Source organism: Clarias gariepinus, chromosome 10 (assembly GCF_024256425.1).
Source record: "Clarias gariepinus isolate MV-2021 ecotype Netherlands chromosome 10, CGAR_prim_01v2, whole genome shotgun sequence".
Taxonomy (NCBI): Eukaryota; Metazoa; Chordata; class Actinopteri; order Siluriformes; family Clariidae; genus Clarias; species Clarias gariepinus.
Window position 1 is genome coordinate 27871368 of NC_071109.1, and position 26120 is coordinate 27897487.

The window sequence follows — 26120 nt, forward strand, 5'->3', positions numbered from 1 at the left end:
TTCAGCCTTACGTTTTTAGGTTTGTAGCTCGCCTTAGATAAGTCTAAGGCAATTCGGAGGAAATGTTGCTTAAAATGACAACGCGTGTTTTCTTGCTGAATGTTCGTCTGTGACTGGTTTTGAATGTGGGTTTTGTCTGTACGTTGCTAAATCTAAAGCTCATCCTTGTATATAATCAATTAATAATCGGTTTATCTACACCGTTAAACTGATTGACAGATTTTACAAAAACTGAACTATCAAAAACAGATCCAAACTGAGATGAATATAAGTAAATCATCACAGGTCTCAGTTCTTTTAAGTTTTTCTGCTCTGAACATTTACCATAAAATTTGTTACCCAGAGCGCAAGTATGATAGAAATAATAGAATTATTCCATCTATAATCAATTGAGACTCGCATGAAGCTTCTGCAGTCACACTGAGCTAAATCATGTTGGTGTCTTTCAAAGTTACAGTGTATTTAGTACAAATTTAACTCTCACAGCATTTGCCTCTGTACAGAAAAAACATTTAACATGACGTTTTATTGTTTTATCTAAGTTTTGTATTATTAATTCAAATGAATTGCCATTAATCGCTTGAAATTTATCATCATCGACTGATCAGCGACTATAATCGATTATTGTCCCATTAATAATATACAGTATAACTCATTACATGGTAAGAACTTTGGCTTTGTTTTTTCCCAATGCTGTGAATAGCTGTGTTGATTTGATGGTACTGTAACCGGGGAGGAAAATCTGAGTTTGGAATAACAAACCCAAGTTGACTTCTGTTGCGGTCAAGAAGGGTTCACTGAGCTGGGCAGAAAATAACCGTAACAGTAAAAATAGCAAATACCAGTAGCAGCCAGTAGAAAATGGTGCAAATAATGTTTTAAGCATATTTTAAATATCATAGTTGTCATCATCTATCGGTCGCATTGGGGCCTGAAGCCTATCCCAGGAGCACTGTTTTCTATAAATCATACTGTTACTGTTCTTATAAAACTTACCACCTCGATACCCAGAGGTAGAGTCATTTTTAAGAAAATAAGAATGGAAAATTGGTCATTTGTTATGTATTTAGGAATTTATGCCCATTTTTTTTATTTACCTTTTTTATCTATCTATCTATCTATCTATCTATAATAATAATAATAATAATTATTATTATTATTATTAGTAGTAGTAGTAGTAGTAGTAGTTTTATTTATATGCAACCAATATGCAATACCAAAAGGAAAATAATAATAATAATAATAATCGAATCATATTTACCCCCCTGTGTGTGTAACTGGCTGTGCTCCAGGATGGATTTAAATGTCTGCGCACTAACGAATTGACTTCATGAAAAAACAACAATTCCCTCCTGATTGTTCCCTGGCAGGGTGTTAATTGAAAAATGAGTGTATAACGTAAGCAGTGTGGTAGTCATGGAGTTTCAGGGCTAAACCGAAGCCGTTTGCTCTTGCAGTCACTCAAAAGACACAAGACTGAACTGAAGGATCAACAGTGTTCCAGGATTTTTATTTACTTTTTTCTTTATTTTTGACTCAGTGAACATGGAAATATTAGGGATTAAGTAAAAGCTATTGGCATAGCACCTACTATTGATACTGCTTAAAATATTAATAGGACGGTAAGCAGCAAGAGTTTTAAAAGATTCAGCTTAATTATAACGCTGAGGTATGTTCACTATTATATAAATATGCAAATAATAATGTTTTGTTTTTAAGTATTTATTCTTTAGTTAATAAAGTACCTGTTCTTGACACCTTTTTTACATTTAGTAATTTACTTCTTTGCTAAATTTACTAATGATGTACTAGTGACCTCTCTCACTTAGAGGTTTTTCTTCAGAAACATTTTCACATAAAACTGCTTATGTTTGTACCTGAATGCTTCATGAGCTTAGCTTCACTAGTCATGGGTAGACTCTTTTTAAGAAAATAAAGCAAGTAGTAGTAAATTGGAAATAATCAATAATAGGTGCTATGTCAATATGGTGAATGCATTTTGGAAATGATCGGTAACTTCACTCATCCTTGGAGGAATTCATGGAAAAATAACGTCCATGTGGCCATCCTGGTTACCAACTGTACAGTGTTGCTCGTAACGCTTTTGGTGGGAATTGGAGCCAACCTTTTCGTTACGTATGCTGTGTATCGTCAGAAATCCCTCCAGACCTCCACCAACGCACTTTTGGTTAATCTCGCAGTCGCTGACCTGCTGCGATGTGTTACCGACTGCCCCTTGCTTCTGGTTGTTGTCTTGAACGGAAACAACACCAGAGACCTTGGGGACCTTGTCTGTGATGGACAAGTGATGTCATTTTCCCTCAGCTGCTGTGTCCAGTTGTTCACTCTGGCAAGCATTAGCGCTGAACGACACCAGGCCATAGCGAATCCATTTAAGACTGCTCAGCAGCGAAAACGGGTTAAGATCTGGATCCCGCTCACCTGGGTAGTGGCCCTTGTAGTATCAGTTCTGTGCGTCATGTTTACCAAGGATTCCTTGGTCTATGTTCGATGTAGAGCTTTGCGTTGGGATGCGTTAAAGACATATGGCTCGTTTGGACGTTATGTCTTGTTGCCTGTGTGGTTTGTGTGCTTGGCTCTTATTGTTGTCTTCTATTCCCACATATTCATCTTGGTCAAAGCACACAATAGAAAGATTTTTGACAAGGGCACTTCTGCCCCACCTAATAAAAAAGTGCCTGAAGACAAGAAAAAAGTGCAGGAGGTAGTGGAAACCAAGGTCACCATTGTGACTGAACCAATGGCACCAAAAGAAATGTATATTACACAATTTAAGCAAGAAGCAAATGGGTCAGGACCTGACACAAAGTCATGTAACACAGATCTTAAGGACCAAAAGACCTTGCCAACTGTTGCTGAAAGACAGACCCTTTCTATGGATCTAAAGACAGAAGAGACACTTCAACACCCAAACCAGCAAAGTATGATACTCATTTCTAAACTGCACCACAACACAACACACCTGATAGATCTGGAGAACAATGGTGACAAACCAGGTGATCCACCAAACTCTGAGCCTGATCCTCCAGCAGCAACTAACCAACAAATCTTGACACTTGCTTCCAAACCACACAGCCACAGAACAGAATTTTCGAATCTAAAGAACTATGAGGGGAACCCAGGTGATCCTCCAAAAGATGACGAGAAACTAAACTCTGAGCAAGCAGCAACCAACCAACTAATTTTGACACATGTTTCAGAGCTGCACAACCAAACCACTGAACCGAGAGATCTAAAGAATGGCGAGGAGAGCCAAAGTGACCCCCAAAAAGATGACACGAAACTAAATCCAGAGAAAGTTCCTCAAGCAGGAGATGGCACCCAGACTGCTTCAACAGATCAAACCATGGGTGTGATGGGAGAAGTGTGTATGATGCCGTCCTTTGCCAATAGGGACAGAGCCAACAAGAAGAAAGAGGGCAAGCTGGCCAAACGCTCTGGTTACATCATTCTTACTTTCCTGTTTTTTTGGATGCCGCTGATTGGGACAATTTTCCTGAACCCCTTTCTAAACAGAAACCAGAGTTGGGATGTAAGTCTAAATGCTTATTCTGTTTTTGTGCAAAATAATAGCAGACAAACATGTAACTTTTATGTAGATTAAATGTAAGTAAAGGTGTGTAAATCTGATGGCTTAACCCATACATGAGTCTAACATAAGCAAAGCACCATGTACAATAGTAACCAAAAGTATTGAGAAAAAATGTGGATCTAAATCTGGATTCAACTAAGCAAATAGTTCCGTGGAGGCCAGTGGTGACCACTGTATTTATTATTTTGTAATGTTGTAGGACCTCCGGTGAACATTCACACACTATTGTCAATTTAGGAACACCATTTAGCCTAATTTGCATGTCTTTGGACTGTGGGAGGAAACCCAGAATGAACGGGAAAACATGCAAACTCCATGCACACAAACCTGCCGTGGGAATTGAACCCAGAACCTGGACGTGCAAGACAATATTGCTAACCACTAAGCCACCGTGCTGTTTAAAAGAGTGAAAGTAAGAGCATTTCCATGCTTACAATGAGAAGAAACAGCTGTGAAGCCTTACAAAAACACTTATCAGTAAGGCTAGGATTTAATTCCTGTGGTCTGGTGAATGAGGTTAAGAAGAGAGGTGGATGAGGTGATGCAGCCAACATGCCTAGGGCTTACTGTATAAGCCTGTGGGGGTAGTGTTAGGATCTGGCGGTGCATCTGTTGGTCAAGTCTAAGTTCAGCAACATTTTGTGCCCTAATTAGCTCAGCTGATTACCTGAATGATCAGGTCTTTACTTTGGGTTTTTTCTTCCTTGATTCCAAGATGATGATGATGCTTGGATTCATCAGGTTCAAGTAGTAAAAGAGTGGTTCAAGGAGTATGAGATATCATTGTGACACATGTATTGGCCACCACAGATTCCAGACCTTAACCCCATTGAGGATCTTTGGGATGTGCTGGAGAAGAGCAGTGGTCCAACTCTCCCATCATCAATACAAGATCTTGGGAAGAGAAATTATTGCAACTTTGGATGGAAATAAATGCTGTGACTTTGCATAAGCATACTGTATTTTTGCAATAATTACGATGCCATGGCTGTAATCAAAGCAAAAGACAGTCGAATGAAATATTAGAGTGTGAGATAATTTTTTTGGCTGGGCAGCGTGTGTGTGTGTATGCTGTATATATTGATAGTGACACTTGTTAATTCTTAATATTCCTATTTTATAGTTCATCCAAGAGGTTGAAGTCTTTGTGGTATCCATAGCCTGCATGACATCCCTCACCAACCCGATCATTTATGCAGCAGTGAACCCTCAGTTCCGCACCGAATTCTACAACCTGAAGGCAAGATGTAAAGCAGTGTGCTCCAAATCATGAGACCATTAATGCTTCACTCCAACCACGTCAACGTTTCCTGACTACCCAAACCAATTGTGAATAGTTAATTCAACTGCTGTGGTGGAAGAATATGTGCAATTAATAATTATATATCCAATAACTTGCAATGAAAGTGGAACTGAGTTTGCTGAAAATGCATAAGCAGACATAATCCTTTTATGTAAATAATTTATTTTCTTTTATTTAAAACGAGAACAAAACTGAAAAAAAGGAGACATGTGCAATATATTGATGTCTGCTCTATTTCCAGGTTTCTTCTAAAATGTAAGCACATTTGTGATCCTCTGTTTAATCTCTTCTATTGAAGCACATGTTCAGACGACTCTCCGAAGGATTTGCTTGAACATGGATCATTAGGCATTACAGAAGTTTGTGAAGTCAATGCTTCATCCTAATATCTTTAAAAAAAAATTCAAAGTTTTTGCTGATAATTTGTCATTTAAAACATGTAATACATTTTTTTTTTATTATTACTTTTTGGCTAATAGACAATAAGCACATGTTAAGGGTTTCCACAACTAGGTCTGGTGCACTTTCCTAAACACCATTAAGCAACTTTTATTTTGGTTTAATTTTATGTTGACATACTCATTATAATAAAATGGGTATTTTATTATTTATGCATTATAAAAAAAAATCTGTCATGATTAAAGTCAAAGAAATGGCAAATAGAAAACACATGGACACATTTTCTCTTTAGTACAGTCAGGGAAGTTAAAACATTTGGATGTTGATAAAGTTATTATATTAGTACACTTTGCCTCCTTAGTATGTCCTCTGAGGTCTGAATTGCCTCCATGTCCAAGGCTGAATCCCAAATCCCTTTTCAAACCCTGATCAAGGGGAACTACTTGCCAAATTATACTATTTGGGATTCAAACTCATTATAATGCGGAATAAGTGTAATTACATATAAAGTAAATATCATAAGATTTTCAGGACTTCATGGTTTTCATGGTTTATTCTTCTCACATTTTGGATAGTACCGCTAAGAATTTAAAACTACTTTCAGCAATTTCGCTTATGTTCGAAGCTCAATTCTAGTCCCACCAGTTGCGATTGTTTAATACGACAGTCGTGGAAGGATCTGTGTTGGTGGAGCAAATAATCTAGTTTAATAAACAAATAAATCATAATCTGTTGATAATAAATTATAAGTATTTACTCTGGCGAAGGCTTACCATTGATTCATGACGTCTGATACCTACCTCCTGGAAGCTGTTCTTGATCTGGGTGAATGCTGCGTGAAGGACATTTTCTTCATCAGGGACGGAATTCGTCTGTCATCCACCACATTTTTCATTTCAAGATTCTGTACCAAGAGTTAATTTGGTCACACGTAATGTTATAACTGATGCTTTGATGGGTTTATTTAGATGGCTTGCCCTTGGCAGTGACAGCTCTTTTCGGAAAGTCATATTTATATACCATTAAAGCAATTACAGGTGATGTAATGACATAACTAATGTTTTCACAACAGCATTTGGAATACATTACACAGCAAGTGAAAAGTCATAACCCATAAATGTACATAATTTACCCAAGAGTATGTGGAGAAAGGGAAAAAATAAAACAACTCCTAAATAGTAACAAACCCTAAATAATTGATTTGCAAAATTTTAGCCGTCAAAATGTATAAATTACCTCCAAGAAACACCAAATCATTTTTTACCTTAATTTATTACATTGCATTTTGTTTAAGTGCAAAAGGCAAAAATATGGATGTAATTTGTCATTATTTTAGTTGCCTATATATTAGCCCCGGTTAAAAAAAATGCATTGATAAAATATTCGTTAAATTTTCTTTTTAAACTGTTGTTGGTCTTTCGGCTGCTACCGGCAAGGGGTCGCCACAGTGGAATATGCAGTCCGCACAACAACTTGGCACAGGTTTTACACCGGATGCCCTTCCTGACGCAACTCTCCTATTTTATCCGGGCTTGGGACCGACGCTGCATCCAGTGGCTGGGGGGGTTTGGGCACTGGTTGGGAATCGAACCTGGGCCTTCGCACGGCAGGCGAAACATCAACCACTGAGTAAATTTTCTTTTTAAACTAAGACATACAGTGCATCTGGAAAGTAACTAACCCCCCCCCAAAAAAAAAAAAAAAAAAAAAAAAAAAAAAAAAACTCAGATGTGTTGGACTAATGGTACTTAGTTATTAACCTAGTTAACCCAGTGTAAGTATGTATCCAATGTTGTAAACATTAAAGCACTTTTTGTAAGTCGCTCTGGATAAGAGCGTCTGCCAAATGCCTAAATGTAAATGTAAATGTAAGTATTCACAGCGCATCACTTTTTCCACATTTTGTTATGTCACTGCCTTATTCTTATTCTAGCTTATTACAGACAATTCCTTTGACTTCATGCTTGGTTTTCAAGCAAAGGCTGTGAATACTTATGTACATGTGCTGACTCAATTTTTTTATTTTTAATAAATTTGCTAAAATCTCAAGTCAACTTTTAAATGAAGTCATTATGGGGTGTTGTGTGTAGAATTCCGAGAAAAAAAATGAATTTAATTCATTTTAGAATAAGGCTGTGACATAGGTAGAATATAGGCATAGAATAAGTGATCCGCTGTGAATACTTTCCGGATGCACTGTACATATGTTTCCCAACAGAAAACGTGCAGACTTAATGTTATAATGCATAAAAAGCTATGTTTACAGACAAGTTTAACCAAAAAAAAAAAAACCTTACAAAGGTTTTACAAAACTTTGTACCATCCATCCATCCTCTTATCCATTCATCCAACTAGAGACCAGTCAACTAGGAACTAAGGCCAGTGGTGATTACCATTGTATTTATTCCCAATAGTACTTCTTGACTTCTGGTCAACATTCTCACACACACTGATACACTACAGGCAATTTGGAAACATAATTCAGCATAAGTTGCACATCTTTGGACTGTGTAAGGAGTCCAGAGCCATTAGTAAGCCAAATTTCTGTTTATGAAGTGCAAATCTCTCTGACTCATAACACTCGTTTAAAATCTAAGCCTAATGAATGACACAGATAAAGACAAGAACTCAAAACACTGTAATGTATTAAGAGATCCAATCTTCCTTTTAACAACCCGCTGGAGAAGGAGCAAAAAAGTAGATCGCCAGGAGGATCAGATACACGACGACGAGAGCCGTACCTGAAAAAGACAAAAAAAGTAAAGAAAAAAAGAAAAGTGCACTCATTTTGCGCTACTTTTGCTTGAATCATGTGTCAAGCAACTGTGTATTTTGGCACTCCGTGTGCAAATTGATGACAGCCGACTGTTTAACTACATACATAAAAATTAAATTTAAAAAATGGGAAAATCACTTGTCTCATGTGTATTTAAACTATTTATAATAATTATAATAATAATAATAAAAATTATTTTCTGATTTGGAACTCGGAATAAAAAAAACAACAAAAAAACGATAGTTTCTTTATTGGACTGCCCTCTTTGATATGCCACACTTTATGAAAGAAAGAACAATCAGCTGCACGTAGCTTTTATGGCTGTGGATATTACACATTTGCAGTAGTGTTAAGATCGGCCAAAGCAGAGAGACAACCGTCCACAAGCTTTTCATGTGCTCACTTGTGTAATTAGCTCTGAATATGGCAAATCACAAACCATACTTATATAAAAGTTATGCAAAAGTAATATGTTAATTTCAATAATAACTAGTGATAGTTATACATTACTGTTATAGAAAACTAATAATTAATAGTAATAGATAACTTTCACTGAAGAGTAACTAGTAATAGTAACTTATTTCATTTATTAGTAAGCAGCACAACAATGCAAATACGCATTTGAGACCATATCTCAGGAAAGCTGAAACACTGCGTTCTCGAGTACTTTGGTTTTTACTGCTTTCGGTATGTGAAATTACCATATTTGGATAACCAGATGCAGTTTCTTATCACTTCTTGTTTCCCACCACCGCCATCGTCCTCGGCTCTCTCATTTTGATTCATACACATTCACATTTAATAAACTTAAATAATTATTTTAATTGTTTAAAGCTGCTTTGCGACAATGACAATTGTTAAAAGCGCTATACAAATAAAATTGAACTGAATTAAATTAAAGGACAATTAAGTATAATAAAGTGTTAAAGCCAAGCGAAGCAACTTTAAGTTTGTTTTTTTTTGCATTTTGTACAAGAGAACTCATAAATTAAGATTAAGTAAAGTTTAATGTCTATTTCTTTCATATTTGTTTCTTTTTGTTTGTGGATGTTTTTCCCTTATTTTCTCCCTAATTTACTCGTGTCAAATGACCGCCTGTCATTAGGCCACTCCCACATCAAGGCTACTACTACCACCAGTCATGTTTTTTCCTCTGAACCACGTGACGCCAGCCAACTGCTCGCTCACACACCGTAGGGGGTGGCGTAGAAAACACTCTGAGGACAGCGCTATCCGCTCCTTCTGCGTGCGTGAGCTCACAGATGCACCTGTATTTTAATATTAAACTGATTTAACCTGATTATACCTCATAGATAAGACTAAACTTACAATGTGTATGATCACTGTGCAAGCATCTCAGTGATGTGTACAATTTTGGCTCTAATGTGTAGTCACAGTGACCGATTCATCTGGATTAAAATAAAACTACTAGCCCTTTTTAAAAACCTGTATATTTATATTTCCTATATTTATTATTCAGAACCAATTCACATCAAACTAGGTGCCTGAAGATTGGCAAAACGATTGCACTAGGGAAACAGAGTGTGCTGAAAGCAGTACTGATTTACAATGCATGGCCTGGTTTCTATTTGATACCATCTGGGAGTGAGAAAATGGGCAGATTAAGCAGTGATTGATGCTCCCAGACTGAAACTGTTACACTGTAGAAATCAGCACTGTGCAGTAGAGACAATAAAATTTCATGCAAAAAAAAGGGCCATTTTTTATGCATTAGTAAACACTGCAGTATCTGCTGTATAGGAAGCCATACAAACCAAGTTTAGATACATATGATGTAAAATCGGCACAAAAAAAACAGGTGTGTATGCAAGGGTGTTTACGCGTACCTTGAAAGTAATCAGACTTTCCGTCCATGAAGATGTAGTTGACGAGGATGACGCTGAAGATGCTGGCCCACAGATGCAAGTCACTGAACAGGAGCACGAAACCAACATCCTATTTCGAAAAAGGGGAAAAAACAATAATAATAATTAGACACACATAACCATATAGAACTCTTATAATTGGTACCAGTATTAAATGCTATGCTGTAGCTTCGGAAAAACTCTTGATTATTTAGGGCCCAAGCACTATGACATCAGCCCTATATGGTCACAGTGGGTGAAGGGCTCTATTGGTTTTATAAGGATTATTTACGAGATTTTGCTGCATAGCTCGTACTCACATGCACGTGTGCACGTGAAAGATGGTAGACGTTTAGAGCTCATTGAGCTAAACAAATGCATGTCATGGGCTCAACTCTCTGTTAATCACTTTAGTCAGTATAAATGAATATAACATGTCTGAGAATCTGCATTAATGTAGTTTTCACAGTGACTTACATAAAAGGCATTGAACAGGATCAGTATGGGGATCTGAATCATGCACACCTGGACCGCAATGCAGCTCCCGACCTCTAAACTGCAAAAGACATCAGCACAACAGTGAGACAGAGCAGACGAGCATCACGTACACCTCGGATCAGTATGCCACTCCCTTTCAGTTTTACAATCTGGAAACAATCATTGCGGGTTTTTTTTTTAAACAGCATGCACTTTTAAGTCTCTTAATTAAACACACCTCCCATATTTTTGCTTATCATCTTTTTATTGCACGAGTGAACTGTTTATCAGTGTATGTTTTTCATCACACAATCACTAGAGAACTGTTGAGGTGCCAGACATACACACACACTCTATAGGATGAGACGGATCAGATATGCTGTAGTTTATAGGCAGATGTACCTAATAAACTGGCACCGTACTGATTTAAATAACAGACATCACTAACATGCCCTGTGTTTGATATGGGGACTCACCTCAAGCTGATGTTGTTCTGTAGAGCAAACTGTATACCGTTGACTATCTCTGGTATTTCAGGAACCATGGCCAAAACTGTCACACCTATAAAGTTCTGATAAGACACCAGTAGGAGGATCAAATTTAAGAAGTGTGTTAAGATCGCCCTCAATTATTTGTCACATGTACTTTACAGTGAAATGAAAAGATTTTTTTTCAGCCAGGATACAGCGCCCCTGGAGTAGATAGGGTTAAATAAAACTCGCACAAAAAAAAAGCGGAACAGATCTGTTTTACTTATAGTAGTGTGCAAAAGTCTTGGGCACATACAAAAATATGGCATAAGCAAAAGATGCTTTTGAAAACATTTCCGCATTAAAGAAACTTCTATAAAGAGCAATAAAATAAACAGTTAATATTTGAAGTAAAAACTTATTGTTTAAAATCAGGAGTTTTAGACACAGATTTGTGCAGTTTTATAAGAAAACAGTTGTTAGGTTTTACTGAGCTTGCTGGAGAATATGAGTTCCTCTTTGTCACACTCACTCTTTTCTATTTTTATGCAAATCCCAGGAGCGTACATTAGGTTTTTTGTTTCCATCTAAACACTGGTCTGTCTTGTACTTGTTTACAGCCATGCATATATTCTCCTGTAATGTTATTTATTTATGAATTTTTAAGTTATATATGGAAATACTAAATGATTTTGTACATAATTATGCAGACATGATAAACATATATAACAAAATTAGTACAGCATATAATATGGTGCCCAATTCTTTTGCACAGTACTGTGTGTATGTATGGCATGACAAAAATGTAGAACTCTCAAAATAAGCTTTTTTTTTTCATGGAACCAACCAAAAACAACTAGAAAAACACTTGATCGTGTGTATCTGTGCTATTTCCTCCCCTATATGACCCATTTTTTTTTTTCATTTTTTGCACAGTACTTGTGTTTCTATAGTTGGTTAAAATAAAAAAGTTTATCATATTGCATATTTTCTGCTGAAAAAAAGGATATGTTACTCTATACTGCACAATCCTGAGCCCTATATATGTTTATTAAAAAAAAAAAAAAAAAGTTTTAACGGCTATGTACCTTGCTCAAGGGCTAAACTTGGCAGTCCTGGGGCTCAAACTGACAACCTTCCGTTTAGAAACCCAGTAACCTACAGCCCTAAGTGTTTGAGCCGACACTGCTGTATGTGTGTGGATTCGTGTTTATCAAGTCAGCATAGACAAAAATTAAAATAAGAAGATTTTGTACCCCATTTTCTCCCAAATTTGCTAAATCCTGCCCATAAGCAAGCTCTCATTTATCTAACAACAAAGGCGTTTAAGTTAAGTTTTTTTATTAGTTTTTTTTTTAAATAAAGGCGTGAACCAATTGACATGTAGAGAAGACTTCAAGCACAGTATGGTGATGATAAAACATCTGAATGGCGCAAGCGTTTTAAAGAAGGCTGTACATCCCGGCTGAGGTGGGTCGGAGCCCACTGCAATCATTCCCATAAACGTTTAATGAATAGAAATCAAATTCAAATCAAATTCAAATTTTGTCATATACACAGTCATACACAGTGAAATGCTTATACGACCGCCAGTGACCTTAAAAAATAAAAGCTTATACATGAGAAATAAATATGAATATGAATAACGCCTCATCATTGAAAAATAATGCATAATTTGTCAACAATATGCGAATGAGCCTCCACTTGCACGTTACAGGAACTCGGCTAGGAGTCATTGCCACATCCCCTAAATAGTCCTGACCTCACTCTAAACCATTTCCACGTTTTGGCTTTTAAAGGGAGGCCGGCGTTTCAGACGTGAAGCAGGTCAGACTGATCATGGTTCCGGTGTACTGAGAAAACTTTCTAACTCTCAAAAGTCCCGGTTTGATTTGAACGCTGCTTTCCCTGTTGGTAAAGATTCTAGAGCCTACATGAAGATTAGTAAAGTGAGTTATTTTTATGGTCATATGGTTTATATGTGCGTGTTTTGCGTGTTGAAGTACAGTACATGCCTGAGAGATGTTCGGGTGGCTCAGTATGGGCTGGATGTACTCTGTGATGAGGTCTGCGCAGGCGGACATCAGCACTGTGGCAACGATCAGGATGAGCAGCGCCCTCCAACGAGACCAGTGCACTACGGCATCTAAGTGACCCGCTGCCACACACACACACACACAAGCTCTTTCAATAATGCATTTAATGTGCATTACTGTATTAAACCCTAAATTCTATGTTTCTCAAAGTGCTTGTTCAGTGTTTTTTTTTCTTGTTGCTGGTGTAGCCGAGACCTCACCATTTCCATCACCAACATGAATGTCGTAGATGTGTGAATGAGTCTTCAGAGTGAACAGAAGGCCGATGATGTAGGACACCGGCAGCAGAACTGACACTGTGTACACCAGGGGTCTGTGAGACAATGAGAGACCTACGGCTACCCAAGGTGCTTTAGGAATGACATGAAGTGAGCTAAAGAAAAAAAAAAAGGTGCCTACTTACTCTATATGGCTATGAAACAGGCTGTAGTTGTTTTCACTCTAAAGATACAGAGAGGAAATGGAATTAGAACGAACAAAAACAAGGAAGCTAACCAAATTACAAGCAGATGGTGGTGAAGTGGTTAGCCTGGCACCTCCAGGGTCCGGGGTTCGATTCCAGTCCCTGTGTGCATGGAGTTTGCATGTTCTCCCAGTGCTTGGTGGGTTTCCTCCGGGTACTCCGGTTTCCTCCCATAGTCCAAAAACTTGCAGATTAGGCTAACTGGCGTTTCCAAATTGGCGTGTGTGTGTGTATGTGCTCCAAGTCTCCTGAGATAAGCTCCGAGCTCCCCGTGATCGTGTATACAGGATAAAGTATAAGTAGACGCTAATGTAGAAGTAGACGCTTCTACTGTACATCCATGTCATGCTGAGATAAGATCAGGCTATCTTTGCCATCATTACAACAAGTTACCGCTGACTACATGCATAAATTACATGGAAGGTTTGGGCCAGACGTGTACAGGCCATTAGTTGTTCAGTCTATGCTACAACCTCGTATTAGAATTCCAAGTAGCATTCTAGGACCAGGGCCAAAGTTTGACGTATATCAGTTATCCTTGGTGTTTTGGTGCTATTTAGTTATTTTAATTCATAAGTGGTGAGAAATTCTCAAAATGTGCAATAGAAGGATTAACATCTGGGACACATCCACTTCTCTGATAACATTAAGTTGTCTGGCGAGTGTGTCAGGTGCTAATGTTAATAAGAGAAAGACTCGACATGCTTTGTTTACTGTAACCCAGAACACATTGTTCCCAGGCTGGGAGGGTTGCGTCCCTCATCCGGTGAGTGTTTTTAGTGGCATTACGTGGTCAAGACATGCCATGTCATTGTGCTTTAATGTGTCAATTAACATAACAACAAACCCCTTTCACTGGATGCAGTGCCAGTCCCAGTCAGGATGGGCATCCGGCACAAAACATGTGCCAGGTTGTGCACAGATCAGATGTTCCACTGTGGCAACTTCACGACGGAGGCAGCGGAAAGACCAACAACTACTAACAACAATAACCCTGATCTGTAGAAAAGCTGTCATGTTCCGTCTCCATCTGGTAATGATCTGCAGGATTCAATGGCCGATGCTGTTAAACCTATCTCCTCCTGGTGATGAGATCTCAACACCACCACCATGGGTGATTCATTTTGGATCAGTGATCTGTAATGAATGCATTTGGGCCAAGAATGGAGAAGTGCACACTGTCATAGAGAGGGGAGTCCAAAGCGCACCCCCAAAATGCCCAGCTCCATATTAATGGGTCTTTAACACTCTTACCAACTAAGCAGGGGTATCAGTCCTTTGTTGACTCAGTTGCACACAGCAAGATGACGTGAAAGCGTTATAAGAAGGGCATAAATTCACCATATCGTAGTGACAATTCCTGCAGATGAAAGTCCCATTGGTACTGTTGGTGCCAGAGGAGTTAGTGCAGTCTTCACACACCAGATTCCCATAGGCTTTAGAGAAGAGTGTTGGAGCAAAGACACCTACAACACAGATAAACCTTAATTAAAATGGCAAAAATAACAATTAATGATAAAACTGTGGTTTAATATTGTCATGATAATGAATGCAATGAAAAGTTCCTGACTTAGTTGTAATTACGAATGGAAGTTATGGGAACAACTTAGACACCCTAGTTATTACTCTTCAATCCTAAAGGGATATTTCATGCACAATAAAAAATACATATATAATATCATTTTTAGATATTCAGATGGGTCTCCACTATGCATGGCTATAAATAAAACATGAGAAAAAATCCCTGGTGTCTTTTCTTCATCTATATTTGTATTGGCCGGGGGTTTAAACAAGCTAATCAGATTTTTCCACTAATGTGACCTCATAAACAGTCTCACCCTTACCAGCTTAATACTCAGCTTGGCCGAGCCCTGCTTAACTTCGCCCTGTCCTGCTATTTTCTATTCCCCTTGTTTTGTTAATCAGAAAGTTGGGAAATACTGGAAATGGTCCCGAGCAGAGTTTCTGGGCCTTGAGTTCTGATTGGCCAGAAAAATGCGCTTCCTGAAAAAGGGGCCTTCACGTAAAAATTGTGCATGAAACATTCTGCAACATCCAACAGTTTTGTAATTAACGACTGTAGAACACCTGAGACACGGACTTAAACGTCCCAGTGCTCTTAGCGTCCATTATCACCACTCGTGGAACGTCTCATCCAATCAGAGTACTAACTGTAACTGTTGCATAATTGTTTGTTGTCACTCGAGATGACTGAGTGAAGGAGGAAAAACAGAAAAAGTGCTCACCTCCAATAGATATGAAAAGCAGAGAGGAGCTTACTCCAGCTGAGCGACTATTAAACCTCTGCTCCATGTGTTTCAGCCCTCCGATGATCATACAGATCCCCTTAGTATTATTTAAGGGCAGGAGAGAGAGAGATAAGAGTATAAGAGGAACACCAAAGACTGTAGACTGTATATGGGGATGTGTCTGGATTACATTAATTACCGGGATAAACAGAATACATCCAAGCAATGTCCCGGTCAATGCTGCTTTTACAATCTCCTGTAGGCATTTGTTGCCCTGGTAATGACCCCTAAGCAAGGCTGTGATGTAAAAGGTAAGCTCGGTGATGGAGCCAAACGTGGCGTTGACCACGGCACCGACTGCAAAGTTACTCTGAGCGGATATACTGCAGAGACAGAGACAGGGTTATTGTAGGTCGGCTCAGGATGTGAGCGATGGTCATATAAGTTTGTATGAGTTGTGTGAAGGAAAGAAAAATGGATGCTAGTGTGCATAACGTACAGTAGGGTGCAATAGCAGAAAAAACACGTTCTTTGGAAAATAAAAGTTTCTAAAGACATTTACGTTGGCTTGAGCATGTAAGTGTGCATGTAGGTAAAGACATTAAATAGTATTATAAATAAATGTATTAAGTATAAACTAAATACATCGAATCGAATTTAAAATGAGGACATTAAATATATGACGAAAAAATTTAGATAATAAACAAAAATATAAATAAAGTGTATACCCTAAAGCTAAGAATCTGATGAAATAAATCTCTATATATCTCTATAAAATGATTTATAGCTTATACACAACTTTAAAAAAAAATCTATATGTAAAGGCAACCCTATAGAGATAAAACGGTTGCCTTTACCTATAGATTTCCTTTTTTTACTGTAAAGTATGTGTGTGTATGCTCACCTGGCTATGCCCATTCCAATATAATAAGACAACGGGATGAGTGAACCTATTGCAGTGGCGAACTTAACCTCGGCACTGGCGAACTGGTTTCCTCTGTCCACATAGCCGATGACCAAAGAGACAATGACCAAAGGGAGGAGATCTACAAACAGTTATCTAAGGAAGACCACAGGGAAATTCGACAATAAACACTAATCAACTAAAACGTTTCAAAAAATCATCCCAGTTTCCACAGAGTTTACACTACATGTGGCATATAAGCGAGGTTTGGGCAAATGCAACCTTCTTGCCAACAAGGTACAGAGGGACTGGAGCACGTTTTCAGGATAGAAAACAAATGGATGGGGGAAGAATTACCACCAAATTCATGTACAAAATCTGGACTTACGTTACCTTGGGACTGCAGTGACACCATTAAATTTAACTCAACTTGAATTCTTTTCCATATTTTTTTTCCTTATATGTTAGTGTCATATCTTTTACTTGGATGTTAAAACTGTGCGCTATATAAATAAAAAATATTATTATTATTATTATTATTATCTGTCTTCACTTCAAGGCTGTAAAGCAACAGAATGTGATTATTTTAAGGGGGGGGGGTAATTATTTTTAATACCCACTGTATATCAGTTCTACTTGCTTAATTTAGAAGGATACTGACAGCAAAAACATTGATTCCATCAACCTTGTACTTGTAGTAGTAGATATTCACTGCATGGTAGCAGCACAGGATGGCTTCACCTTCACCTTCCTGTATTTTTAAGAATAAAAAGATAGAATAAAAAGAGTTCAGATCAAATCACATTCACACATATAGTCAAGCCTTTATTTGTGACATATACTGAACAGTGAAGCGCGCAGGGTCAGACACTAAACAGCGCCCCTAGAGCAGACAGGGTTAAGGGCCCAACAGGGTGCATGATCAATGCGCACATCAATGCACTTTTTTTTGAGCCATCTGGGTTTAAACATGTCATGTCATTCATTTCAAACAATGGATTTGATTTTAGCCATTAAAAAAAATCTTTTTTTTTGGTCATGTTAGGGTAAAAAAAAAATTTAGTCTTTCAGGCTGTGCGGTAAATGTAGTCATAGACTAAAAACAATACATTACATTACAAAATACATACAAGATGTACATTTTTATGACATCTCACCATAGCGGCATCGGTTATGAGAACTTGCTCAGGGGGAATCAGCAAGACATTGGTTAAGGTTCGGATACTTATTTTGGACACGGGGATGGTGACAACCAAGATCCAGGAGAGAATACACAACACACCATGAGCCACAACTAGAAGAGGGTATCCCAGCAGCACCCACACATACACACTCAGATGATTCTGCAAAATAAAGACAGTTATTAGTAACAGATATTCTGAAATTAATAGAAATAAAGAAATCTTTGTTTAACATATAGACTGTTACTGATCAGTACTCTACCCAGCAGAGCCGCTCTGGAGGCCTGGATGGTTCCTCAATGTTCTCCACTACTGTGCCGGACCTCAGAAGAGGGGTGGCTCCGTTCCCCTCATCCACCTCATCCAGTCCTTCATTCTGGGGTTTCCCACTTTCGAGTGGATCTCTTGCCTAAGGGAAGCAAAAAACTAATTTCTAACAGTCTGACACATCATACTGTATGTTCTGTATTGACGTATTGTATGTGCAATTCTATGAATTAATTAAAAAACTGAAAAAAAAATCTGAAATAAATCTATGACTTGATCTATGAAAAATGCTTTTAGCTTTCAGTAAAATATTATTACAGCTATGATTTCGTAAAATGTTACTCTAAAAAAGAAAAATCTGCAGAGTAATGATATAACAATTATAAAAGTTCAACCTTTTTTATAGCTTTTCCAAATGGCCACAGAAAGTAACGGGACAATCGGAAGCACAGTTTACCTAAAACAAAGCAAAACTTCGTTTTAAAACATTACTGAGACTTCCAGGAAAGACATGCATCGCCTGTCCACTGAACCTGCTACTTCTAAAAAAATTAAATAGCTTGTGCACATGTATTCTTTCTAATGAAGGTTCTGTGATGGTTAAGTCAAATTCCCATGAATGGTTTAGGAGTTGTGGATAGAGGGAAAAGTGTGATGCCGGATAGTGTTCCCTTACGCTTCACTGGCAGGTGACACAATGAAATAGCAAGTGCACATCTACGGAATTAAACATCAGCTAAGCCAGTTGTCCACATATTCCACTTTAGTCTTCCAGAACAAAAAGAAAGTGCCACCTTGTGGCACTATTTGGCATAGACATATTACTAAACCTCTGTTAAAGCATATCGGGTAGTATAAGATCAACAAAAAAAGTCAATAAAAATAAAAATAAATAAATAAAAAAAGTTTAAAAACGAGTGCCCATCTGTGCTTTCTGAAAAGACTTACAGGTAGGCTGCATTTTTGTTTAAATTCCCATAAACGGTTTTGTCGCATACAAAGTTACAGATAGCAGATTTGACCCTCCCCAGTTTAAGTAAAAAAAAAAAGTCCTTAAAAAAAAAAAAAACCAGGTGACAGGCGACACAAAAATAGTGTACATCTTGTAATGACATTGTTATAAAGATTATTACCATGAGGGGCTCCGATAATGATGATGTACATCATGATACCGACAAGAAGATACACCAGAGAGATCCACCAACCAAATAATAATATATATAAAATATTACCACATGTAAATAAAGAGCCTGAAATAAAAAAAAACAGAGAAAGAGAAAAATGCAATTGTATAATGAAACAAATCCAACATTTTACATTTCAAGTTAAATCGAATGGTTTATTTATATAAACAAATATTTACTCGTATTTTTTATATTTTATTCTTATTGACGCATATGTTCGTTAAATGATATGAAGTTCATCTATCCTATGTTTGATAATGTTGAATAAGACCTACCTTACATATGAACAGTTTGACACTCATTTCAGATTTTTACTAATTTCAGCAAATTGTTATACTCTGACACCCAAGGTTGTCTATACCAAAATGTATAATATATATAACATTATTTTAGAAACTTCCACAATTTGTGCAATGGTTGCTGTCGCATGTGGTTTAAATGTGTTTAAATGGCTTTTAAAGAATGTTGAAGCATAGTAACAATGTTTACACTCTGTTAACGCCATTGCAGTAACTCCAACATGCATCGCTCAACCACCACCATTTGTTCTGTGAAACAAGACATTTTGTGATTCGTATGTTGTTCGAAAATCATGTTATACTGTACACATTACAAAACTATGTGGGATACCGTAGTGTAAGCTCTTTGATGTAGCAGAAAAATAACTATACGACCTTAAACTCCTGTACAAGAGACATGAGATGCATGCGCTTTGTCTAAAACTGGTAGAGGAGGAGGTGGAACTAAATAATGTATTCAAATTTTGTATTGTTTAGAATCTTCATCAAGATTTTCACATCTGCCCCATGCAGACTCTCTAATGGTGTCCCACAGGGATCAGTACTTGGTCCTCTTCTCCCTCTATACTTGGTCTCTCGGTAAAGTCATATCATCGCATAGCATTTCATACCATTGCTATGCAGATGACACACAACTTATTTTTTCCTTTCCTCCCTCAGACACTCAGGTTTCCACCAGGATCTCAGCGTGTCTGGCAGACATCTCATCCTGCATGGCAGCTCATCAGCTGAAGCTCAATCTGAGTAAAATCGAACTGCTGTTCATCCCTGGTGATCCATCTCCAGGTTAAGACCTGATCTCCCTGGACAAAAATCAGATCAATCCTTCAGCCATTGCCCGCAATCTTGGGGTAACTCTGGACAATCATCTGTCATTTTCTGTTGCTAAACTTACTTAATCTTGTCTATTTCTTCTTTAGATCATCAGAAAACGCCAATTTCTTTCTTTACAGGCTACTCAGTCCCTTGTTATTTCAAGACTGCAACTCACTCCTGGCAGGTCTGCCTCTGTCTACCTTTCATCCTCTGAAGCTGATCCAGAATGCAGCTCAAGGTCTCGTTTTCAACCTTCCCAAGTTCTCCCACACCACCCCACTTCTCCGCTCCCTGCACTGGCTTCCTGTAGCTGCTCGCATCAAATTCAAAACTCTAATTCTTGCCTACAAAGCTAAAAATGACCCTCCTCTTTATTCCTCTTAGCTCTAATCACACCCAGCACTCCAGCACTCCTCGTCTGGTCCCACCATCTCTCAGGGATGAAGAAAGACATTTATCCAACCTAGATGGTGGAATGAACTCCCTCTAGATGTCCGTACAGAGGAGTTTTTGGCAATCTTTAAACAACAACTTATCTTAGATAACAGCATATCTGTTTCTTCAATACTTGGACTAATCCAAAAAAAAAAAAAACTCCTTCCCAATTGTGCTTGACTGATGGCAGTTAGTTACTAACCTAGAAACCCAGTGTAGTATCTACAGTACACTATCACTAGTATCAATCCAAAGACTGAAACTTTTAAAGTACTTTTTGTAAGTCGCTCTGGGTGCCTAAAACCAAATGCCTACATGTAAATATAAATGCAAACACAACTGTAGGCTGGTTTATCCATTGTGACAAAACCGCAGGAGATGGATTTATAGCTTTTTGCAAAATTACACAAAATTCCCAATTTGGACCAAATATTTAACCAGTCTATCTTTTTAAAACCCTGGTAACTGCAAGAAATCATGCATAAAATATTTTCTATTCCTTTAAAATACTTTTTGCTTCATTTAAAAAAAAAAAAAAAAGTTTTTTATGGATTTATCTTGTTTTGCTGTCAAACTGTTCATATGTTCAGTTAAGTGAAGACTGAGTCTGATAATGCTAAATGACCTTGGTATAACTGTGACTTTTGTTTTGCATTTATTAATAGTGAGTGAGATGAATCTGTAAAAAATCTGTGTTTGGTTTAATCTAGTTGACCGCTTATAACTTAATATTTTTAATTATGGATTTAGTTATATTCAACCAGTGTTCGGTTTGATATCATTTTCAGGTATCTGACCTGTGTTTGGTTTAATGTTAGTGAGCTCTGAATAGAGCTCCTTCACTATGTCTGATCTGTCCTCGAAGGGTCGCTCGGTCACATGGCTTTTCCACTTTCTGAATCCAAACTTCACATAGAGAAAGCATACAAAGACAAAAATACATTTAAGGACTTAACCTAGATCAGGGGCTGTTTACTGGGGAATAAAGATGGGGGAGATATCCATTCTGTCATATATCACAATATTTAGTTAAACAGTTCATGTACTGATTCCTAAATAGATTTTTTTTTATGGTTTCATTTAATGGTGGCAAAATATTGCCTTTCCTCTATAATCCTACAGGCGGTGCACTCTAAACTATTGGAACATTAGCAGGCAGCACAGCATCATGTGTGGCAGCAGGTGATTCCCATCCCTAGTGCTTACAGAAACTAAGACTCGTTGGTCTTGTATGAAACCACCTACCTTGTAATTATTGGCAAGTTTCTGTGCCTCCACCTCATTTTCGGCACTTATAGTGGTCTTACTACATGAGACCTCCGCCCATATTTCATTAGCTGTCTGTGTGCTATGTCCTACAAACAGAGAGGAAAGGTGGAAAATAATCATCAACAAACTCTCATTAATATAGTGTATATTTTACTTTGTAGGTATTTTACTCTGTATAAAGCTACCAAAAACTGTATAATATGTGCCCACCTCTGTTTGTGCATTTGGGTGTGTAAGAGCAGCAGGGCGATTGCCGGTGAGAGTCAGTGGTACTGACGTTCTGCTCATTTCCACACACGTGATCACAACAGGAGCTGAAGGGATAACCACTAATACCAGAATAAGCTCGCAAACTACCATGATCCCATGAAAGCTCTGAGGACAGGTGATGAAAAATAAGGAACAAAACACACATAAAACATCTAATCAACTAGAAATAGTTTGGATATTTTCTTAATCAATCAGATGTAGTAGTGTAGGAAGAGGAATGAAGTGTAGGAAGAGGAACTTCTTGTAGAAGTGGGATGAAAGGGTTTGCCTCGTACCATAATCAAGCAAATCAACAACTAATCACAAAATTTCTGAAAGAATTGCAGAATCAAGAAGACGCTGAAAGGGCTTTTACACTCATGGTGCTGAATAATCATAATCATAATCATAACAAGAATCATAATAATAATATTACTATGATTGTTATTATTATTATTATTATTATTATTATTATTACAGTACTTACAGTCATGAAGCACCCTCGGCACCACAACTTCACATGCCTTTGTGTATAGCTTCAATTCAAACAATGTTCATACCCCACTTTAAACAATGGGCATTGTCAAAAAGCAGCTTTACAGAAATCCGGATCAAGATTTAAATGTGTCCCTAATAAGCTAGCCAACACCAAGAAACCTTAAGAGTAACCAGACTCAGACCTAACCTAACCCGTCCTGGTCTTGGTGCCAACAGATAGTGTCTATAGTCTGTATTATTCTATATTAAAGTCATCGAGTTGCGACACAGTGACGAAGTGGTTAGCACTGTCGGCTTGCACCTTCAGGGTCCAGGTTTGATTCCCGCCTTGGGGCTGCGTGCAAGAAGTTTGCATGTTCCTCCGGATTCTTTTCCTTCCAAAGTTCAAAGACATGCAGATTAGACTAACTGGCGTTCCCAAATTGCCTGTAGTGTGTGAATGAATGTGAATCCGCAGTATGTATGCGTGTGCACCCTGCGATGGCACAAGGCGGGGTACACCCATCCAGGATGTACCCTGCCTTGTGCCCTAAGACTTCTGGGATAGGCTCCAGGCCCCTGTGGGTGAGTCATCAAGTACTGAATGATTGAAACATGGCCTTAAGCACGTATATAGCCTTCAGGCCTTTATGTAAGAACATATACAGCCATCGTCAATATCTAAAATATAATAATATTGTTATTTTAACTATTTAAATCCAGATTAATCGTTCAAGCAATTTTAAAGCACACATGCACCAACTACGTTAAGGGTTGTATTTCTGACTGACACCAAGTGTTTTAATGATAATGTTTTTGACACAGTACAAGCCCAAACAGGTTAATGTAGTTAATGAAGATGAATGAACCAATTTAATAACCGACATACACTATATGGACTTGTAATATAAGTGTTATATTTATTATAACCATGTTGGCTTTAACAATAAAAGAGATTGTCTATTTAAGTTTGAGAAAACCAACATGTTTGAAAGCCATTTAAAAGTGTTTATTAAATGGATGGGAAATGGATGAAGAGACATACAATATATGGACAAAAGTATTTTTTAAATTCTTGAATTGATTGAATTCTTCAATCAATCAGGCTCCTTATCCCCAGTGCAGAGCAATCCTAATGCTTCAGCATACCAAGACATCTTGGACAAGGCTGTGCCCTTTTCTATTCCAACATGACTGTGTCCCAGTGCACAAAACAAGGACTATAAAGACATGGTTTGATGAGCTCAGCTCTGGAAGATCTTTTTTTTTTTTTTTTTTTTTCTCGACTTTACCCCATCAAGCACCTTTGGGATGAACTGGAGATTGCAAGCCATGCCTTCTCGTCCAACATGGGTCATACAGAATATAGAATGAATGGGTACGAATGTGGGCAATCCTGAAAATCCTGTAGAGAGACTTCCAAGAAGAGCAGAAGCTGTTATAGACTCCATGTTGAAGTATACCTATTTGAATACAATGACATTGCAAGTTTGGAGAAATTCTTCCTGTACTTCAAATACTTTCGTCCATATAGTGTATGTGCAGGCTTTGTTTTTACACATAACCGTGGCTGACTGAACAGATCAAATAAAAGTTATTTGCTGTATCACCTCCATCACCATCACCACATCACTTCTCCTTATTCAGCGTGCCACATGGTTACAGGTGCAAGGAAAGGAAATGACCAGGGGAACTGTAAACAGACTTGAGGTTTTAGATGTCTTTCCAAAAAAAAAAAAAAAAAAAAATTTTAAGTGTGCAATAATACTCTAAGCCTCACTACAGTCAGGTATATGCTGGAATTAGGGATGTTTTAGATACTGTAAGAGTAATATTTAGTATAGTTGATGATGTGATATGCATAACTGTACAAAAAAACAAGCAGTGAAGCAAATGCAGAAAGCACAGTACTGTACTAAGAAGCATGTAAGTAGAAGATGCTCAGGGTGAAACAGTACAGCAGGGATCATTACACACGCATGCGCAGTTAATACATTAAGAGTTTTTCTTATTTTTTAAACAAAATATTTAACAAATATGCCTTCCGTAAAAAAATACCTTCATTATCGGGGTCGGTGCTGGTTGCCCTTCTTCGAGACTCTGTCCGAGTGGACATTATAGCACAATAACACACAGCTCATGTGATCGCAGCGCCGCTGAGCCGCCCGCTAGACTGACTCGCCTGTGTCCAAACGTGCTACCTACAAAGATGTACCACAAGGCTGCTGTGGTGCGCATGCGTCGAAGTATGCTACCGGCGTATTACTGTTGCCAGATTGGGAGAAGTTCCGCCAAATAGAGCTACTTTTTAACAATGTTTTATTTTTATTATTATTATTATTATTATTCATTTATTCATCTTCTTATCCTGAGTCTATAACAAGAGACTTTGAGAACAAGGCGGGGTACACCCTGGATGGGGAGCCAATCCATTGCAGAACACACACACACACACACACACACACGTCTTTACACTGTGCGAGGAAACCCATCAAGCATGGGGGAACATGCAAACTTCATGCACACAGACCCGAGGTGAGATTCGAACCCTCGACCCTGGAGGTGCAAGGCGATAGTTCTAACCACTAAATAATAAAAATAAAAATGTCTCGGGAGGATAATAAACCTATAAACCTCCGGGTCCAGGTTTGATTCCCATCTCTGTGTTCATGGAGTTTGAATGTTCTCCCTGAGCTTGATGGGTTTCCTCTGGGTACTCCGGTTTCTTCCCACAGTACAAAAACCTGCAGATTAGGCTAATTGGTGTTCTCAAATTGCCCGTAGTGTATGAATGAGTGTGTGTGCCCTGCGATTGATTTGGCACCCTGTCCAGGGTGTACCCCGCGTCCCATGCCCTACTGTAAGTCTCCTGGCTCCTGCCTACAGGATAAAGCAATATAGTCGATTAATGAGAGTGAGTGAGAGTGAGGATAATATAAAAATGGTAATTGATACTGTAAAAATGCTTAATGCTATAAAAAGTTACTAATTTAAATGTTACATTTTTTAAACAACATTTAGTACTGTGCAAAAGTCTGGAGTCATGCCTCATTTTTGCTTGAATTATTCATAGGTCTCTGTGTGGCTAAACAAACAAAAAACATTCCTCTAAACACGGCCAAGTACAGTAACTGGTCAGAAACAGATCACTACAGAACCAGTGAGACACCCTGATGAAGGCCCAAGTAATGTCCATGTAAAAATATGAGCTGCAGTTAGGAGTGTTTCATAAAGCGGTCATTAATAACAGTGTTTAATTGCTCTTTCATCTAAAGGACAAGATAGAGAGAGGGTTGAGCATGCTAGCAGGCTAAGAGTTGCCAGGACT

At 38.0% G+C, this 26120-nt stretch overlaps 2 protein-coding genes across 3 annotated transcripts; one reads left to right on the forward strand and one right to left on the reverse strand.

The window, feature by feature from the left end:
- The first annotated feature begins 2005 nt into the window (after positions 1-2005).
- parietopsin lies at positions 2006-4959 on the forward strand. Its single transcript, XM_053505206.1, has 2 exons — positions 2006-3553; positions 4737-4959. The coding sequence occupies exons 1-2, from the start codon at positions 2006-2008 to the stop codon at positions 4884-4886; spliced, it is 1698 nt and encodes a 565-aa protein (XP_053361181.1). The 3' UTR covers positions 4887-4959.
- Positions 4960-7980: 3021 nt separating this feature from the next.
- cax2 (cation/H+ exchanger protein 2) lies at positions 7981-24962 on the reverse strand. Of its 2 annotated transcripts, none has more exons than XM_053506025.1 (20): positions 24851-24962; positions 22277-22441; positions 22043-22152; positions 21595-21703; positions 19197-19313; positions 18459-18520; positions 18059-18205; positions 17773-17958; positions 17273-17366; positions 16616-16757; positions 15911-16094; positions 15709-15808; positions 14804-14928; positions 13403-13440; positions 13200-13312; positions 12919-13061; positions 10910-11004; positions 10482-10512; positions 9939-10047; positions 7981-8056 (listed from the first exon to the last, which is right to left on the reverse strand). In XM_053506025.1, the coding sequence occupies exons 1-20, from the start codon at positions 24906-24908 to the stop codon at positions 7983-7985; spliced, it is 2202 nt and encodes a 733-aa protein (XP_053362000.1). In that variant the 5' UTR covers positions 24909-24962; the 3' UTR covers positions 7981-7982. The 2 variants fall into 2 exon arrangements, with proteins under 2 accessions (XP_053362000.1, XP_053361999.1); XM_053506024.1 differs by having other exon boundaries at positions 10434-10512.
- Positions 24963-26120: the final 1158 nt, after the last annotated feature.

Excerpts from the sequence above, each read along its gene's own strand:
- cax2 (XM_053506024.1), bottom strand. The coding sequence starts at position 24,908 with ATGTCCACTCGGACAGAGTCTCGAAGAAGGGCAACCAGCACCGACCCC. Across the intron at positions 22,153-22,276 it reads ACCCAAATGCACAAACAGAG|GACATAGCACACAGACAGCT; the intron begins GTGGGCACATAT and ends CTCTGTTTGTAG. Across the intron at positions 13,062-13,199 it reads TCATGTTGGTGATGGAAATG|CGGGTCACTTAGATGCCGTA; the intron begins GTGAGGTCTCGG and ends TGTGTGTGGCAG.
- parietopsin (XM_053505206.1), top strand. The coding sequence starts at position 2,006 with ATGATCGGTAACTTCACTCATCCTTGGAGGAATTCATGGAAAAATAAC. Across the intron at positions 3,554-4,736 it reads ACAGAAACCAGAGTTGGGAT|TTCATCCAAGAGGTTGAAGT; the intron begins GTAAGTCTAAAT and ends CCTATTTTATAG.